The sequence below is a fragment of the Heteronotia binoei genome, chromosome 19 (genome assembly GCF_032191835.1).
Source record: "Heteronotia binoei isolate CCM8104 ecotype False Entrance Well chromosome 19, APGP_CSIRO_Hbin_v1, whole genome shotgun sequence".
Taxonomy (NCBI): Eukaryota; Metazoa; Chordata; class Lepidosauria; order Squamata; family Gekkonidae; genus Heteronotia; species Heteronotia binoei.
In genome coordinates, this window is record NC_083241.1 from 5,049,781 (window position 1) to 5,069,623 (window position 19,843).

At 50.4% G+C, this 19,843-nt stretch overlaps 1 protein-coding gene across 1 annotated transcript in view; it reads left to right on the forward strand.

The window, feature by feature from the left end:
- The first annotated feature begins 6,347 nt into the window (after positions 1–6,347).
- The window catches only part of DPP8 (dipeptidyl peptidase 8), a 67,915-nt gene continuing 54,419 nt past the window's right edge, over positions 6,348–19,843 (forward strand). The window contains exons 1-5 of the mRNA XM_060259962.1: positions 6,348–6,502; positions 9,259–9,532; positions 12,405–12,517; positions 14,273–14,446; positions 17,136–17,304. Coding sequence (XP_060115945.1) covers positions 9,274–9,532; positions 12,405–12,517; positions 14,273–14,446; positions 17,136–17,304 — 715 coding nt within the window. The 5' untranslated portion in view covers positions 6,348–6,502; positions 9,259–9,273. The remainder of the gene's footprint in view (positions 6,503–9,258; positions 9,533–12,404; positions 12,518–14,272; positions 14,447–17,135; positions 17,305–19,843) is intronic.

Below are 19,843 nucleotides of genomic sequence, written 5' to 3' on the forward strand. Positions count from 1 at the left end.
AGAGCCTGTAGGAATAGTGGGGGTAATAAAACTGCCTCTAGAATCAGGCAAGGCATCTTTTCTGTTACTCTCCAGCAAATGTGCAACTGCTTCTTGGGGAATATTCATTTTGGTTCATTTTCTGGCAAGGGGCAGAATAGACATGAGTCCCAACATGTTCAGTCCCTGACATCTTCAGTCAGAAGGATCAGGTAGCAAATGGCAGTGAAAGACCTCTAGCCCCACCCCTGACTCTGGAGAGCTGCTGTGGATTCAGCATAAGACACCAGCATGTCGGTTCCTTTTGAAGCAAAGGTGGTGCAGTGGCTCAGCTAGGGTTGCCAGCCTCCAGGCAGGGCCTGGAAATCTCCCGCTTTCCCAACTGATCTCCAGCTGGCAGAGATCAGCCCCCCTGGAGAAAATGCAAAAGAACAGTGGCAGCACAATATATGAAATCTGGAGACTTTGGGGGTGGAGCCAGGAGACTTCCTGACACAATTGGATGACCAGGAGGGGGTCTGATTTCTTTATGTAGCTTAGGGAGGGCATAAAAAATGGGTACCTTAGTGTAAGTAGAGGTGGTGATCTACAAAGGACCATGTTACAAAAAGAGGCACGGTGGATACATCGTTTAAATACCATTGAACCCTCTGGTCTAAATCAACACAATGATTTCTCTTGTTATATATAATGTATTTTGTTTCTTGGGTATGTTGGTAGATTGTGGTGTGGTCTCCTTTAAATGGTTGAGTAATAACAGCTGTCTCCGTCCCTTTAAAAAAAGCCGTGGGCTCTGATAGCCCAAGCCGCAAATTAAGATATCAAAATGGGCGTTTGAGAAAGAACTTGGCTGGAGTTTTCAGGTTGTTTTACCAACTATTTCTGTATGTTTTTGTTAAGATTACTTTGTTTTAGGGTAGTTTTTATCGGTCACTTTTGTTGTTTACAGTTGACTTACGAGGAAGCTGCAGGAGCAGCGGAACGCAATCAAATCCGGGGTTTGCGTGAAGGCTAGAATTTGTCCTTCAGAAGTCAACAAACAACGGAGGGATTCCTGAGGAACATTATTTTTGAGTCTGTGTACTCATTTTGGAAAACTCAGTGACTGTGTGGGGTCCTCCTTGGTATATTGTTTTGAGACTGTTGTTTTCTATTTATACTGTATGAATGTATGCCCACTGTTGTAGGCTGTTCATTTCATTATAATAGAACTTTATATACACCAGTTAAGAGTGTTTGTTTGTGCACAATAGTTTGTATTCTTGTACCCCTGGAGAAATTGGCTGCTTCATGGGGGGCACCTCCCCAAACCCCACCTTCTCCCAGCTCCACCCCCAGGGTCTCCAAGTATTGTCCAACTAGGGTTGCCAGCCTCCAGGTGGGGCCTGGAGATCACCCGCTTTTAAAATTGATCTCTCCAGCTGGCAGAGATCAGCTCCACTGGAGAAAATGGCTGCTTGGAAGGGTGGACTCCATGCTGAGGCCCCTCCCATTCCCAAAAACCACCTTCTCCCAGCTCCACCCCCAAAGTCTCCAAGTATTGTCCAACTAGGGTTACCAGGCTCCAGGTAAAGCAGGGTCTCCCGCTTTTAAAACTGATCTCTCCAGCTGGCAGAGATCAGCTCCCCTGGAGAAAATGGCTGCTTACAAGGGTGGACTTTGTGACATTCTCCTAGGGTTGCCAAGTCCAATTCAAGAAATATCTGGGGACTTTGGGTGGAGCCAGGAGACTTTGGGGGTAGAGCCAGGAGAAAGGTTGTGACAAGCATAATTGAACTCCAAAGGGAGTTCTGGCCCTCACAATCTTTTTTGAAACTTGGCTGGTCTTTTGAGAAGAGGTGGTGTATGCTATGCTGCAAATTTGGTGCCTCTACTTCAAAAAACTGCCTCCCCCTCCCCAGATACCCTCTGATCAATTTTCCATTATTCCGTATGGGAATTGCTCACCATAGGGAATAATGGAGATCCCACCAGACATTTCCCTCTTCTCCTCCGCTTTCTGATGACTCTGAAGCGGGGGGAGGGTCTCCAAACCGGGGATCCCCTGCCCCCACCTGGGGATTGGCAACCCTACATTCTCCACTGCTGAGGCCCCTCCCCTCCCTAAACCCCGCCCTCTCCCAGCTCCGCCCCCAAAGTCTCCTCCAACCTCCAAAGTTTCCCAACACAGACCTGGGAGGCTCAGCGGTCGAGCCTCTGCTTTGCATGCGCCAGGTCCCAGGTTCAGTCCTCGGCTGATGGAACCAAGAAGGCAAAACCTGCGGGGGTGCAAAAGAGGCCTGGGAGGGGCTGCTTCGGGGGCGGAGGTTTGCACAGATTAAGCCCCCCCTCCCTTTCCCTGCCAGGGGCTCACCGGCAGGCGGCGGCCATCTTGGGTCCGTCCCCCAAACTCTTCCCCGGTCCGGAGGGAAAAGAATCCGCCCGCCCGTGGCCTGCGGGGCATGCGCAGATCGAGCGCCACTCCCGCACATGCTCAGTAGCCGCTCCTGTCTCGTGGACCCTTCCAGGGGCGGGGCTTAGGGTTTGGTTGCAAATTGTCCGGAGTGGGCATTCTTTTTCTTAGCTTTTGCAATATTGTTTTCAAAAAGGCCAATAAAATATGAATGGGGCTGGGGGCGAAGGGACACCAAAGCACGAATCCAGGAAAAAGGAAAGGTCCCCTGTGCAAGCACCAGTCGTTTCCGACTCTGGGGTGACGTTGCTTTCACAACGTTTTCACGGCAGACTTTTTACGGGGTGGTTTGCCATTGCCTTCCCCAGTCATCTGCACTTTTCCCCCAGCAAGCTGGGGGCTCATTTGACCCACCTCGGAAGGATGGAAGACTGAGTCAGCCTCGAGCCGGCTACCTGAAAACCCAGCTTCCGCCGGGGATCGAACTCAGATCCTGAGCAGAGCTTAGGACTGCAGTACTGCAGCTCTAACACTCTGAGCCCCTTAAAGAGCCACAGCATATGTGGTGGCAGTGGTGGGGGGGGGGGGGGGAGGAGGAGGTGGTAGGGTTACCAAGTCCAAATCAATAAATATCTAGGGACTTTGGGGGTGGAGTGTGTGGCAAGCACAGTTGAACTCCAAAGGGAATTCTGGCCACCACATTTAAAGGGACCGCTCCTTTTAAATGCCTTCCCTCCATTTGGAATAATGAAGAATGGGCACCTTCTTTTGGAGCTCAAAGGACTGGACTTCCTGTCCCAATCTTTTTGAAACTTGGGGGGTATTTTGAGGCTATGCTGCAGATGTGGTGCATCTACCTAAAAAAACAGCCCTCCTAAAGCTCCAGATACCAGCGGATTGATTTTCCATTATGCCCTATGGGGGTATACCCTATAGGGAATAATGGAGTGCCCAGCAGACATTTCCCACCCCCGCTTTCTGATGACCTTGAAGCAGGGGGAGGGCCTCCAAACCAGGGGATCCCCTGCCCCCACCTGGGGATTGGCAACCCTATAGGCACTCCATTATTCCCTATGGAGACCGAGCCCCATAAGGCAGGGGTGTCAAACCTGTGGCCCAGGGGCCGAATCAGCCCCCAAAGCAACTGGTTCTTGTCTGCTTCCTTATGCACCTCAACTTGCTTTGCAAAGCTCGCTCAATCACGCAGGAGCTACAGAAGAAAACCTCAATTTTCTCCATTGGTTGAGGCTCCCCCGCCCCCAGTCCCCTGGGGAAGGAAGGAAAGAGCCAGAGCTTCCTTTGCCCAGTTCCCTGGATCCCATGGGAGAAATACAAAGAAAGCACCTTTATGACCAACAAGTGCTAATGTTTTAAGCACGCTTTAGGTTTTTTTGAAAAATCTGTAGTTGTGTTTTTCTGCGTCGTTTAAAAAGTTTATATCCCTGCTACCTAATCTGAAACAGGTACACACAAGGCCCGGCCTGAGAAGATCTCATTTATGTCATATTCAGCCCTCATAACAAATGACTTTGACACCCCTGCCATAGAGTATAAGAGAATTGATCTGCACAGATCGGGGCCTGGGGGGGGGAGTGTTTTTTGAGGTAGAGGCACCTAATTTGCAGCCTAGCATTTGATGCCTCTCCTCAAAATACCCTCCAAACAACGCTTGGGAGTGTCTGAGCCCCCAGATTCCCTGGGCAGCCTTTGTACGGATGCCAACCCCCAGATGGGGGCAGGGGATCCCCCATTTTGGAGGCCCTCGCCCCCCCTTCAGGGTCATCAGAAAGCGAGAGAGGGGGCAGGAAATGTCTGCTGGGCACTCCATTATTCCCTGTGGAGGCCAATTCATGTAGGAAAAATTGATCCGTGGGTATCTCAGGCTCTGGGGGAGGGCTTGTGTTTTGAAGAAGGTGCACCAAATTTTCAGCATAGCATTTGGTGCCTCTCCTCAAAACACCCTCCAAGTTTCCAAAGCATTGGGCCAGGGGGTCCAATTCTATGAGCCCCCCAAAGAAGGTGCCCCTATCCTTCATTATTTCCAATGGAGGGAAGGCGTTTAAAAGGTGTGCGGTCCCTTTAAATGTGATGTCCAGAACTCCTTTTGGAGTTCAATTGTGCTTGTCACACCCTTGCTCCTGGCTCCACCCCCAAAGTCTCCTGGCTCCACCCCCAAAGTCTCCAGATATTTCTTGAATTGGACCTGGCAACCCTAAGCCTTTGTAAGAGGGCTTCTTGAAAGGACTGGGCAAAGTAAGGGAGGAGCATGAGTTTTCTGGGGCGGCTGTTATCCATAAGATGGAGTTCCTGAGGCAGTAGACTTCTATAGAAAGAGAGGACGGGGCAGAAAAACTTAGGGTCCAAGGGTATAAATGAAGAATTGATCCGTGAGTATCTGGGGCTCGAAGGGGGGGGGGGTTGTTTTTTGAGGTAGAGGCACTAAATTTTCAGCATAGTATCTGAAGCCTCTCCTCGAAATAACCCCCTGTAGCAGGGAAATAGCGAGGCGCACACTTACTGATTGAAAACGAGGTATTTTACTATTTGGCACCAATAGCAAGGTTCATTTGAGCATCAAGGCTCCCAAAAATAACGAACCCCGCACACTTCTCAAACCATCAGCTTTAAGCGAAAGTAAGCCTGCAGCCTGGCCCCTTACACGTTATCTGATTCACGAAGGTTCTTTCTTTCATATGTGGTGGACTTGTGAAAAAGCGAGAGTACTGGAAGATGATACAACAAGAAATCTCCAAAATTTTGGGTTACGAATTTAAGAGAACCGCAGAGACTTTTTTGCTTGGATTACAATTAGAAAAAAATTCCAAAGGAAGACAGGACTTTAATTTGGTACTTGCTCTCAGCTGCTAGGACATTGTATGCGCAGCTGTGGAAACAAGAAAAAATACCAGAGAAATGGGACTGGATTGTGAAAGTTTTATCGTGGAGTGAGATGGACAAACTAACTAGAACTCTAAGAGACTATGATTTAGATATATTCAAAAAGGAGTGGAAGGAGTTTAAAGAATATATGGAGAAAGAGTGGAAGGTAAAAAGACATTGGACAATGTTTTAGTATTAATGAGAAAAAAAATATATTGAACTTTGATCAGTACCTTTAGTATTGAATTTAAATCTATAACTTCGGGGAAGTCAACATTGGAGGGAGGGGGGATTGAAATACCATATGGCTTAGTACAGAAAATGTATAATTAACTTTTGTAACCATATGTTATCAATACATTGTTAAAACACGTTATCGGATTCACTTCCCCCCTCTCCCCTTTCTCCCTGGTAGTCCTCCAGCGTGTCTGCTTATCTTTATTCAACAAGGAGTTTCCAGCTATCAATACACATTCGTGACTCGCACCCATTTGGGCTGCCTGGCTTGAACAGTTCAGCAACAGCTCCTCGGAGGGCCTCCCAACAGCCACTGGAAATGTTGCGTCAGACATTCTCTTGCGAAGGCACAAAACCATATTTTCATTTATTATTATTATTATTATTATTATTATTATTATTATTATTATTATTATTATTATTATTATTATTATTATAGGGGTATTCGTTAAATATTCAGGGGTCTCCCCTTCATCCCAAGTTTCAAAAACGTTAGAAACCAGGGGGGTCCGATTCTAGGAGCCCCCAAAGAAGGCGCCCCTATCCTCCATTGTTTCCAATGGAAGGAAAGCATTCCAAAGGCGTGCGGTCCTTTATCAACGCGATGGCCAGAACTCCCTTTGCAGTTCAACGATGCTTGGCCCAACCTGGCTCCACGCCCCCCCCCCAAAGTCTCCCGGCTCCACCCCCAAAGTCTCCCGGTCTTTCTTGCACGGGGCTTGGGACCCTTCTCGGGGCTGTTCCCGGGAGCATTGCATAATTTGCATTGCAATCTCCTGGCGTTGCATTGCGTGGGCAGGAGCCGGGCCGGGCCGGGCTTCCTTCTTCCTCCGTGGCCGGCGGGGGCGGTGTGCAGGCCGGGCGGGCTGGCGCAAGGCGTGGGGCGCCGCTCCTGGCTGCTGCTGCTGCCGCCGCCGAAGACGAGGAAACGGAAGCAACGCAGCCGCCGCCGCCGCTGCTGCTGCACCAGAGGCCGCTGCGGGCCCCGGGAGGAAGGAGGCGCCGCGCCCCTGAGTGAGTCCCCGGTGGGAGGATGGGAGACGCTGGCGGGACGCCCCCTCCTCGAATCTCCTGCTGCATGGAAGAGCGGGGGGGGGGGCTCTGCTGCTGCTGCTGCAAACTCCCACCCCGCCCGCCCAGATCCGCTTGCCCTTGCCAGCCCAGTGGCCAGGCGAGGGTGCCAACGCCAGAACGGCCGTGCCACCCCCCACCCCCCCAGCTCCCCTCCCCAGGCTTCTCCTCTGGCGCAGGCTGAACCGACCCAAGGCTTGGGGGGGCAAGGGATAGGGACACCCTGCTGCAAGGACTGGGGGGTTCAGGAGGGGGCTCGGACTGTGGCCCCGAGAAGCCTGGCTAACGGCCCCCCCCTCCCCCAACACTGCAGGGGCCGTTTGGTGCGCCCCTGCAGGGCCGGTTCTCCCTAGATTCCTGCCTTCCTGAATGGACGGGAGCCCGTTTTCATCTTGCTCACAAGGGGATGCATAACTGTGCAAGGTCAATCCAGCAACCGGGGTGTGTGTGTGTGTGTGTGTGTGTGTTGAACCTGGGTCTCCTGGAGTTAACCCCGTGGAAGGGGGTGGATATCCATTGCTTTCTTCTGCTGCCAGTCTGAGCAGGCTGGGGCCTGAAGCAAGCCAGCAGCACTCAGGAGGGTGGAGGGTTCTGACTTGGGGTACCAGAATACTTGGGCCCTGGCCCCTTTGTCCACAGCTGTTTTCATAACCACAAGAACTGGGGGGATAGCATGCCCTAGGACAGGGGTGGGCAAACTGCGGCTCTTCCATACGTGGTGTGCGGCTCTTGAAGCCCCCACCACCCTGTTGGCTGCCTTGGAGAAGGCCTTTAAAGCCGCTTTCTTTCCGCTTCTCCCTCCCTCCCTCCCTCGCATTCATGTCTGTCCGCCCTCAAACATCTGATGTTTATTCTGTGGCTCTTACATTACGCAGGTTTGGCCACCTCTGCCCTCTGGAAATTTCTGTGGTGCCCTGTCAGACTGTCATCTGACAGCAATGCTGATTCTGTGGACGTTGGGGGAGGTTTTTGTGAATTTCTTGCATTGTGCAGGGGGTTGAGCTAGATGACCCTGGAGGTCCCTTCCAACTCTACCATTCTATGATTCTAAGGTCCCAGGTTCAGCCCCTAGCACCTCCAGTGAAAGGGATCCGGTAGCACATCAGGGCTGATTTTGTAGAAAAAGAGGTGCTGTATTAAATTATATCAGCTCAGCAGCTACCTTAAAATGCTTTTTGAATTATAACTGTCATAGTGAAACCTTAACCCCATCGTACATTTTCAGTTACTTTCTCCTCTGTGGCCCCAGTGGCATGAGGAAAGATGTCCATCTGTCTGCTTTAGATGTTTGGGTTATTTTCCCATTTTGTTGTGGGGGGGAAATATTAGAAAAGTTTGTCTAATCTGAGAGTTCAGCAAAATTCTCACAGATTGAACAATGGAGCCCAGAAACAACTTTTTTTGGGGGGGGGAGGGAGGGAGATAAGAAAGAAAGAGCACAGTAAAATTGAGAGGTTCCGGAGCTCTGCTCCTGTGAGCTCCTGCCAAAATGAGGCCTCTAGCAGGTGATGTGAAAAGACCTCTGAACATAAGAACATAAGAGAAGCCATGTTGGATCAGGTCAATGGCTCATCCAGTCCAACACTCTGTGTCGCACAGTGGCCAAAAAAACCCCATCAGGTGCCATCAGGAGGTCCATCTGTGGGGCCAGGACACCAGAAGCCCTCCCACTGTTGGCCTTCCCAAACACCAGGAATACAGAGCATCACTTGCCCTAGACATAAGAGAAGCCATGTTGGATCAGGCCAGTGGCCCATCCAGTCCAACACTCTGTATCACACAGTCGCCAAAAAACCCAGGCACCATCAGGAGGTCCATCAGTGGGGCCAGGACACTAGAAGCCCTCCCCCTGTGCCCCCCCAAGCACCAAGAATACAGAGCATCACTTGCCCCAGACAGAGAGTTCCAACAATACGCTGTGGCTAATAGCCACTGATGGACCTCTGCTCCATATGTTGATCCAATCCCCTCTTGAAGCTGGCTATGCTCTGCTGAGACCCTGGAGAGCCGCTGCCAGTCTGAGTAGACAATACTGACTTTGATGGACCGAGGGTCTGATTCAGTAGAAGGCAGCTTCATATGTCTAAGGGGAGGGATGGTGGCTCAGTAGTAGAGCATCTGCTTGGTAAGCAGAAGGTCCCAGGTTCAATCCCCGGCATCTCCAACTAAATAGGGTCCAGGCAAGTAGGCGTGAATAACCTCAGCTGGAGACCCTGGAGAGCCGCTGCCAGTCTGAGTAGACAATGTTGACTTTGATGGACCTAGGAGGGTCTGATTCAGTAGAAGGCAGCTTCATATGTTCTTTAGGGGAGGGACGGTGGCTCAGTGGTAGAACATCTGCTTGGTAAGCAAAAGGTCCCAGGTTCAATCCCTGGCATCTTCACTAAAAAAGGGTCCAGACAAGTAGACGTGAATAACCTCAGCTTGAGACCCTGGAGAGCCATGAATGGGGCTGTGGTTCAGCGGTAGAGCATCTGCTTAGTAAGCAGAAGGTCTCAGGTTCAATCCCCGGCATCTCCAACTAAAAAGGGTCCAGGCAAATAGGTGTGGAAAACCTCAGCTTGAGACCCTGGAGAGCTACTGCCAGTCTGAGTAGACAAGACTGACTTTGATGCACCGAGGGTCTGATTCAGTATAAGGCAGCTTCATATGTTCATATGAAGGTGTGCTCCAACAGGCGATTTCGGGTTGCTTTCCAGGTTCCAACATGCGACATGGCAGCCGCGATGGAAACTGAACAGGCCAGCCTGGAGATCTTTGAGACGTCGGAGCGCAAGGAGAGTGCAGCCTCGGAAGAGAAGGTGAAGCTGGATGCGTATTATGTGGAGCGGCACTCCTGGAGCCAGCTGAAGAAGCTCTTGGCGGACACCCGGAAGCACCACAGCGGCCTGATGGCCAAGGCTCCGCACAACTTCACATTTGTGAAGCGCAACGATCCCGAAGGGCCCCACTCAGACAGGGTCTACTACCTTGGTAGGTTGGCCTGCTGGAGACAGAACCCACTTCGCAGAGAGGGAATGCTGAGGGGCAAGCGCTGGAGGCCTTTGGTGTAGTGGTTAAATGTGCGGACTCTTATTTGGGAGAACCGGGTTTGATTCCCCAGTCCTCCACTTGCAGCTGCTGGAATGGCCTTGAGTCAGCCATAGCTCTTGTAGGAGTTGTCCTTGAAGGGGCAGCTTCTGGGAGAGCTCTCTCAGCCCCACCCACCTCACAGGGTGTCTGTTGTGGGGGAAGAAGATAAAAGATTGTGAGCCGCTCTGGGACTCTGATTCAGAGAGAAGGGCGGGGTATAAATCTGCAGTCGTCTTCTTCTTTGTGTTCAGGACAGGCTGTTTCCCCACAATGAGGATGCCATATTTGGTGTTCGCACTGGCTGCAGAACATCCACGTGGAAGATTTTGGTGCACATTTTTCCATCAGTCACTATTTTCTCTCCACTTTCCCCCACTGCGTTGCTGAAGGGCTTTTTAAGAACTTTTGTAGGGGGAAGAACATGCTAGCCAATTTCCTTTTTTCTTCAAGAACTTTTTTAAAAAAAGAAATTACAATAAAAAAGAAACATTTTTTAAAAAAATACATCTGAAGGCACTGTGGGGGGAACGTTGCAGTCACGAGGGGCTGCAAAATGAGTCTGTAGTGGCAAGCCTTGCAGGGCTAGCGTCAGGGCTATTTTTGTAGGGAAAGGCCAGCAGGAACTCATTTGCATATTAGGCCACACACCCTAATGCCACCATTGTTTCACATAGGGTTTTTTGTAGGAAAAAGTCCAGCAGGGACTCATATTAAACCACACCCTCTGGTGCCAAGCCAGCTGGAACTTCTTTCTTTCTTTCTTTCTTTCTTTCTTTCTTTCTTTCTTTCTTTCTTTCTTTCTTTCTTTCTTTCTTTCTTTCTTTCTTTCTTTCTTTCTTTCTTTCTTTCTTTCTTTCTTTCTTTCTTTCTTTCTTTCTTTCTTTCTTTCTTTCTTTCTTTCTTTCTTTCTTTCTTTCTTTCTTTCTTTCCCTGGCTATCGTGAAGGTGAAAGCAAATTAAAAGTATTTTGAAGGTGATGATCAAAGTGGCAGCGTTTGGTTGCTTTTGACTCCAGGGCATTAATATCCATTGACTTAGTTAGAATAGGTTTAATTCAGGATGGGCTTACTAGGTTAAGGCCCGATCTGGCTGGCCCAGGTTAGCATGATCTTGTTGGATCTTGGAAGCTAAGCCAGGTGAGCCCTGGTTAGTACTTGGATGGGAGACACCATGGAAGTCCAGGGTTGCTATCAGGGCTTTTTTTGTAGCAGGAACTCCTTTGCATATTAATCCGCACCTCCCTGATGTAGCGCATCCTCCTGAAGCTTACAGTAGGCCCTTTACTAAGAGCCAGTTTGGCGTAGTGGTGAAGCGTGCGGACTCTTATCTGAGAGAACCGGGTTTGATTCCCCACTCCTCCACTTGCACCTGCTGGAATGGCCTTGGGTCAGCCAGAGCTCTCTTATCTGGGAGAACGGGGTTTGATTCCCCACTCCTCTACTTGCAGCTGCTGGAATGGCCTTGGGTCAGCCATAGCTCTCTTATCTGGGAGAACCGGGTTTGATTCCCTCCACTTACAGCTGCTGGAATGGCCTTGGGTCAGCCAGAGCTCTCTTATCTGGGAGAACCGGGTTTGATTCCCCACTCCTCCACTTGCAGCTGCTGGAATGGCCTTGGGTCAGCCAGAGCTCTCTCATCTGGGAGAACCGGGTTTGATTCCCCACTCCTCCACTTGCAGCTGTTGGAATGGCCTTGGGTCAGCCAGAGCTCTCTTATCTGGGAGAACCAGGTTTGATTCCCCACTCTTCCACTTGCAGCTGCTGGAATGGCCTTGGGTCAGCCAGAGCTCTCTTATCTGGGAGAACCGGGTTTGATTCCCCACTCTTCCACTTGCAGCTGCTGGAATGGCCTTGGGTCAGCCAGAGCTCTCACAGAGTTGTCCTTGGAAGGGCAGCTTCTAGGAGAGCTCTCTCAGCCTCACCCACCTCACAAGGTGTCTGTTGTGGAGGAAGAAGATAAAGAAGATTGTAAGCTGCTCTGAGTCTCTGAATCTGCAATTCTTCTACAAAAAAAAGGCCCTGGTTGCTACACAGAAGCAGGCAATGGCAAACCACCTCTGTTCATCTTTATCTTTACAGGTTCGGTCTCTGGTTAATATTTGGATGGGAGACCTCCAAGGAAGTCCAAGGTTGCTATGCAGAGGCAGCGGCAAACCGACTACTGTTCTTTGTTACCTTGGAAAACCCCACAGGGTTTCCATACCTTACCTGCAACTTGATGGCAATAAAATCCCCCAAAATCTAGCTTAAGGTGCGGTTGAAGAAAGGAAAGGAAAGGAAAGGAAAGGAAAGGAAAGGAAAGGTCCCGTGTGCAAGCACCAGTCGTTTCCAACTCTGGTGTGATGTTGCTCTAACAACATTTTCACGGCAGACTTTTGACGGGGTGGTTTGCCGTTGCCTTCCCCAGTCCTCTACACTTTATTTTGGTTTATGCGCCAAAAGGAACGGAGAAGGCTTTTTAAATTTAAAATTGAAAACGGGTGGGTTAACTCTTGTGCTTTGGTATCTTAGAAAGGCAGTTTAAGCTGTGATTTGGGTAAGAAGTAGATGCAACTAACAGATTAATTGGTTCATCAGAAGTTGGTTTAAACATTGTCTAGCGGATACCTGAGGCTTAGACAGCAGTCTGACACAGTTTAGGTCAGAAACAGAGTTGACGGTCCACCTTTCTTATTAAGGCCTTGATAGGATTAACTGTAGACAGAGTCTTTTCTCCTGTTCCCTGGGATGGTGCTTAGCTAATGTGCACTCCGCATTGTGTTTTGTCTTTTTAGCAATGTCCAGCGAGAACCGGGAAAATACGTTGTTCTACTCTGAAATCCCCAAAACCATAAACAAGGGTGCCGTTCTCATGCTTTCCTGGAAACCCCTCTTGGATCTCTTTCAGGTGGGTGAATCCTTCCCCACTTCATCTGTGTTTTTCTCGTCCCTTTTCCTTTCCTGTGGGAATTCTTCCACCTCCTGCTCGGGCGACCTGCAGAACCCAAAGATGAGAAGTCCCACAGAGTCACAGGGAGAATCTGAACTTCTTTGGCTGGGTGTTTGCAGCTTCTTCTTTTCAAGCTGAAATTTTCACTGATAAGAATCCCTGCCTGAAAAACCATTTTGACAGTAGCGGATTGGGCCCTTCCGCTCTGCTCTGTTAAAGTGGCGCCTTCCTCCAGTGTAAGGAACTTCCATCTGGAGGATCGGCCTCTTCTGCTTGGGGAAACATCCGTGGCTAGCTAAGCAGCAGGGGCCGTTTTGTAGCAAAATAGGTGGCAGAACTCATTAGCATATGCTGCCCCCCGCCAACCAAAAGCAACCCAATGCAAGAAAGGAGAGCCCCAGGTGAGCGAGGCCTGCTTGGGCTGCCTAGAGATCCAGCCAGCCCAAGCAGGCCTCACTTCCCTGGGGCTCTCCTAGGCCACCCTGCCCCCGTTAAAAGGCCAGCAAGCCACCCGCTGCCCAAAATCACATAAGGGGAGAAAGGGTGGTGTGGGCTTCTCCAGGGGTTAATGAGGGCTGCTGCGGGCGTGGCAAAGCACCTGGTGATTGCAGGGTTGCCAATCCCCTGGTTTGGGGGCCCTCCCCTCGCTTCAGGGTCATCAGAAAGCAGGGGGGGGGAATGTCTTCTGGGCACTATGGAGACCGATTCCCATAGGTTATAATGGAAAATTGATCCATTGGTATCTGGAGCTCTGGGGGCCCCTGTTTTTTGAGACAGAGGCACCATATTTGCAGCATAGCATCCCGTGCCTCTCCCCTAAACACCCTCAAAGTTTCAAAAGGATTGGACCAGGGGGTCCAATTCTATGAGCCCCAAAAGGAGGTGTCCCTAGCCTTCATTATTTCCAATGAAACAAAGGTATTTAAACGATGTGCAGTCCCTTTAAATGTGATGACCAGAACTCCCTTTGGCATTCAGTTGTGCTTGTCACCTTGCTTCTGGCCCCACTCCCAATGTCTCCTGGCTCCACCCCCAAAGTCTCCTGGCTCCACCCCCAAAGTCCCCAGATATTTCTTGAATTGGACTTGACAACCCTAGGTGGCTGGCTGGCTGGCTGCTCTCCTAATCCAGGAGTTGTTATGCAGCTGCACCTCCTATTCAATGGACAAGGTAAGTGGGGAGGAGAAGGGGGAACCCTCAGAAAGGTTCAGGAGTTGCGCTCCTTTGGGCTCCTGCTGAATCTGAGGCCTGCTAAGCGGAATGATAGGGCAGAGCTCTTCACAAGGAATAGCAATCTTAGCAATATGCCAGAACCCCGACTCAAGGAACGACTCAGGTTAGCAGTTCATCCGTTTATTCCAGGTATCAAAGGCAGTACATCGGAATCTCTGCCAAGACTAACGTCTTAGCCCAGTGCCTCTCTATTTAACCTCTCGCCCCAGCCGTTATCATTCGCGTGCAAGCGCGGCAAAGCAAAAGCAGCTTTTGGCGGGACCCACTCCCCACAAGCCTGCACTTCGTTAGCGGCTAACCTTGGTGGTAGAAACGGCTTCGATAAGAAGTTCCTCAGCTAAGACTGCAGAAAGGAAGAGGAGCTAAGCAGGAATGCATTCGAGCCAAATGATACTGTTCCGGCAAAACCATGGCAAGAGGGATACGGAGACGCTCTTGACAGTATCTTTCTCCCCCCTCTCCCCATTTCCCCTTTGCCAGGCTGGCCTAGATTATGGGATGTACTCCCGGGAGGAGGAATTGCTGCGGGAAAGGAAGCGGATCGGGACGGTGGGGATCGCCTCCTATGATTACCATCAAGAAAGTGGCACCTTTCTGTTCCAAGCGGGCAGCGGGATTTACCATGTGAAAGACGGAGGCCCCGGCGGTTTCACGGTGAGTCGAAAAGGAGGGTAGAAACCCCTGAGCTGTTTCAGATGGGGTTCCCCCATCCCGAGGTCACTAGAAGGGTCCTTCGGCTGTATGTTGCCATCCACCAGAGATTAAGGTCGGGCAGGGCTCTTTTTTTTTGTAAAAAAGGCCCAGCAGGAACTCATTTGCATATTAGGATACACCCCCTGATGTCCCCCTGATTGTTTCACTTCACTTTTGTATTAGGCCACACCCCCTGACACCAAGCCAGCCGGGACTGCGTTCCTGCTCAAAAAAAGCCCTGGACTCGGGGGACAACCAAGGAGAACTTTATGCTATCGAAGGCTTTCACGGCCGGAGTCCATTGGCTGTTGTAGCTTTTCCGGGCTGTGTGACCCGTGGTCTTGGCATTGTGAGACCTGACGTTTCGCCAGCAACTGTGACTGGCATCCTCAGAGGTGTAACCCAGAAAACTGGAGTTCTCTCTGGGTCAAAGCCTCCCCCCTTCTTCCCCGAGGGAGGAGCCTCAGCCAATGGAGAAAACAGAGGTTTTGCTCTGTAGCTCCTGTGCAATTGAGCAAGCCTTGCAAAGCAAGCTGTGATGCAGAAGGAAGCAAGAAGGAAGTAGATGACAGCCAGTTGCTTGGGGGCCTGATAGGCGCGCTCTGGGGGCCTGATTCGACCCCCAAACTGCAAAACCAGTCTGGTCAAAACCCAGAGAGAACTCTAGTTTTCTGGGTTCCACCTCTGAGGATGCCGGTCACAGTTGCTGGCGAAATGTCAGGTCTCACAATGCCAAGACCACGGCCACGCAGCCCGGAAAATCTACAACCACCAAAGGAGAACTTTATCACTTGCCTCTGGAATTCCCAAAATGACCCTGATGGGTGTATTTGCCCCATTTGGTGGCTGTACATGTTTCCTATTAGTGTATATGCAGCCCCCCCTTATGCAGGACAAATAAGCCTGTTTTGGATCAGGAAAAGAGCGCAGAAGGGTTAGGGTTATCTAATCCCCCCTGGCCACTGGCAGAGGTGAGGGTTGGGTTACCACCTCCAGGTTGGGAAACTCCTGGATATTTAGGGGTGGAGCCTGGGGAGGTCAGAGATCACAGTGGGGTACACTGCCATAAAGCGCACCCTCCAAAGCAGCCATTTTCTCCTGGGGAAACTGATCTCTGTAGTCTGGAGACGAGTTGCAATTCCAGGAAAGCCCCAGGTCCCACCTGGAGGCTGGCATCCCTACGGCTGACTGTTTTAGTCAAGTTGCTGAGGGGGGAAATATTCTCCGATTCGGCAAGTTACAAATTGTAACACGCAGTTTGACTCTCAAGTGCCTCACAAAAATTAGAGTAAATATTAACACTCTTTATTTAACTATCTGATAACCCGGCGATTGTGAACCGAAGCAGCCTTACAAACACTGTTCTCTGTTTCCATCCTTGTAGAGAAGCCGCGGCAGCGAGAAAAATGTAGCCACGGCCAAATTGATACCAGGAACAGTTAGTGGGGAAGATGTAGAAACTAGGGGAACCTCTGGAATGAGCGGCGGCCGTTCCCCACAGGTCTCTCAAAGTGCCGTTATACAATCAATGTGAGATAACGTTTCCATCTCCCCAGACCGACTCGAACATAATCGATCAGTGCAGTAAATATTAAAGCATCGGTCCGTTCAAACAAAACCATATAACAGGGGTGGGGAACCTTTTTTCTGCCGAGGGCCATATGGATATTTATAGCATCATTCGCGGGCCCTGAAAAATGATCAGCTTAAAAAACAGTGCTCTGCCGAGGGAGAATGATTCAGGCCAGCAAAATTAATGCAAAGAATTGTTTTTCTATTTGAAGTTATGTGGGGAGAGCCTAATCTGGCACACACACACACACACGGCCCGCCGCCCTAGGCAAATGCATAGATCCAGGGCTTTTTTGTAGAAAAAGCCCAGCAGGAACTCAGTAGCATATTAGACCACATCCCCTAATATTAGCATATTAGGTCACATACTCATCAGCATATCAGGCCACACCCTCTGGGATAATCAAGTGCAAACTGAACTGTGACAGTAACTTTTCCGGGCCCTGCAGCAATTCTGGTCGGCTGGCCAGGCCCCGGGGAGGCTGCTGCACAGTACATCTGGGCCCTGTGATCCCTGCCTGGCCCTGGGGAGGCTGCTGCACAGCGCGGCTGGGCCCCACGATCCTTGCTGGCCAGCCAGGCCCCAGGGAGGCTGCCACACAGTACATCTGGGCCCTGTGATCCCTGCCTGGCCCTGGGGAGGCTGCTGCACAGTGCGGCTGGGCCCAACGATCCTCACCAGCCAGCCGGGCGCCAGGGAGGCTGCCACATGGCTCGGTTTGGTCCAGCAATCCCCGAGGGCCACACCAAGTGACCTCGAGGGCTGTATACGGCCCTCGGGACAGAGGTTCCCCACCCCTGCCATATAACCATATCTTGGCACTTGAAGAGCGGATCGAATCTAATTATTTGGGCTCGGACAATATTTTCCAAGTCTCGTTTCACAAGCAAGGCGGGTTTTAAATTTGTTTTTCAAAAATGCGCAGGACGTATGCTCCTGGGCACCGTGATGCTATAAACGTGCTCTTTTCTGTCTTTTTAAAAAAATATGATGGCAAGCGTTCCGGAACCCTCGTGTAAACAGCGGCCTCTGGTCTCGAGGAGCGCTTTCTCATTGTCCCGTTTCTGCATTTCTCAGAACCAGCCTTTGCGGCCCAATTTGGTGGAGACGAGCTGTCCCAACATACGGATGGATCCCAAGTTGTGCCCAGCTGATCCCAACTGGATTGCGTTTATCCATAGCAACGACCTCTGGATCTCTAATCTCAAAACCGGGGAAGAAAGGCGGTTGACATTTGTTCACAAAGGTGATTTGCCTTCGGCTTGGCACAGAACCCACCATGGGTAGCCCTTGGCACGGTGGGTTGCCCTAACCCTGGTTAAGACCCCAGCCACCATTTGAAACATTTAAAATTATTTTTGCACAGCAACCTTAACCATGGTTACCGGTGACCATTGAGTGGACGTCAACGTGGCAGATGAGGTTCAGTGTGGCCAAGTGCAAAGTAATGCACACTGGAGCCAAGAATGCCAGCTACAAATACAAGTTGATGGGGTGTGAACTGGCAGAGACTGACCAAGAAAGAGAGATCTTGGGGTCATTGTAGATAACTCACTGAAAAAGTCAAGACAGTGTGCGATTGCAATAAAAAAGGCCAACGGCATGCTGGGAATTATTAGGAAGGGAATTGAAAACAAATCAGCCAATATCATAATGCCCCTGTATAAATCGATGGTGCGGTCTCATTTGGAATACTGTGTGCAATTCTGGTCACTGCACCTCAAAAAGGATATTATAGCATTGGAAAAAGTGCAGAAAAGGGCAACTAGAATGGTTTAAGGTTTGGAACACTTTCCCTATGAAGAAAGGTTAAAACGCTTGGGGCTCTTTAGCTTGGAGAAATGTCGACTGCGGAGCTACAAGATAGAGGCCAAAATTTTTTGGCCACTGTGTGACACAGTCTTGGACTGGATGGGCCCCGGCCTGATCCAACATGGCTTCTCTTATGTGACTCAGAGTGTTGGACTGGAGGGGCCTTTGGCCTGATCCAACATGGCTTCTCTTATGTTCTTATGTGACACAGAGTGTTGGACTGGAGGGGCCCTTGGCCTGATCCAACATGGCTTCTCTTATGTGACACATAGTGTTGGAATGGATGGGCCATTGGCCTGATCCAACAAGGCTTCTCTTATGTTCTTATGTGACACAGAGCGTTGGACTGGAGGGGCCCTTGGCCTGATCCAACAGGGCTTCTCTTATGTTCTTCTGTGACACAGAGTGTTGGACTGGATGGGCCACTGGCCTGATCCAACATGGCTTCTCTTATGTTCTAAAGTGACACAGAGTGTTGGACTGGAGGGCCCATTGGCCTGATCCAACAGGACTTCTCTTATGTTCTTATGTGACACAGAGTGTTGGACTGGATGGGCCACTGGCCTGATCCAACAGAGCTTCTCTTATCTGCTTCTGTGACACAGAGTGTTGAACTGGATGGGCCATTGGCCTGATCCAACAGGACTTCTCTTATGTTCTTATGTGACACAGAGTGTTGGACTGGATGGGCCATTGGCCTGATCCAACACAGCTTCTCTTATGTTCTTATGTGACACAGAGTGTTGGACTGGATGGGCCACTGGCCTGATCCAACAGGGCTTCTCTTATGTTCTTATGTGACACAGAGTGTTGGACTGGATGGTCCATTGGTCTGCTCCAACAAGGCTTCTCTTATGTGACACAGAGTGTTGGACTGGAGTGGCCCTTGGCCTGATCCAACATGGCTTCTCTTATGTTCTTCTGTGACACAGAGTGTTGGACTGGATGGGCCACTGGCCTGATCCAACATGGCTTCTCTTATGTTCTAAAGTGACACAGAGTGTTGGACTGGAGGGGCCATTGGCCTGATCCAACAGGACTTCTCTTATGTTCTTATGTGACACAGAGTGTTGGACTGGATGGGCCACTGGCCTGATCCAACAGGGCTTCTCTTATGTTCTTATGTGACACAGAGTGTTGGACTGGATGGGCCATTGGTCTGCTCCAACAGGGCTTCTCTTATGTTCTTATGTGACACAGAGTGTTGGACTGGATGGGCCATTGGTCTGCTCCAACAGGGCTTCTCTGATGTTCTTAAGTGACACAGAGTGTTGGACTGGATGGGCCATTGGTCTGCTCCAACAGGGTTTCTCTTATGTTCTTATGTGACACAGAGTGTTGGACTGGATGGGCCATGGTCTGCTCCAACAGGGTTTCTCTTATGTTCTTATGTGACACAGAGTGTTGGACTGGATGGGCCATTGGTCTGCTCCAAAATGGCTTCTCTTATGTTCTTCTGTGACACAGAGTGTTGGACTGGAGGGGCCATTGGTCTGCTCCAACATGGCTTCTCTTATGTTCTTCTGTGACACAGAGTGTTGGACTGGATGGGCCATTGGTCTGCTCCGACATGGCTTCTCTTATGTTCTTCTGTGACACAGAGTGTTGGACTGGAGGGGCCATTGGCCCGATCCAACATGGCTTCTCTTATGTTCTTATGTGACCCAGAGTGTTGGACTGGATGGGCCACTGGCCCGATCTAGCATGGCTTCTCTAATGTTCTTATGTGACACAGAGTGTTGGACTGGATGGGCCATTGGCCCGATCCAACAGGGATTCTCTTATGTTCTTATGTGTCACAGAGTGTTGGACTGGAGGGGCCTTTGGCCTGATCCAACATGGCTTCTCTTATGTTCTTATGTGACACAGAGTGTTGGACTGGAGGGGCCACTGGCCTGATCCCACAGGGCTTCTCTTACGTTCTTATGTGACACAGTGTGTTGGACTGGATGGGCCACTGGCCTGATCCAACA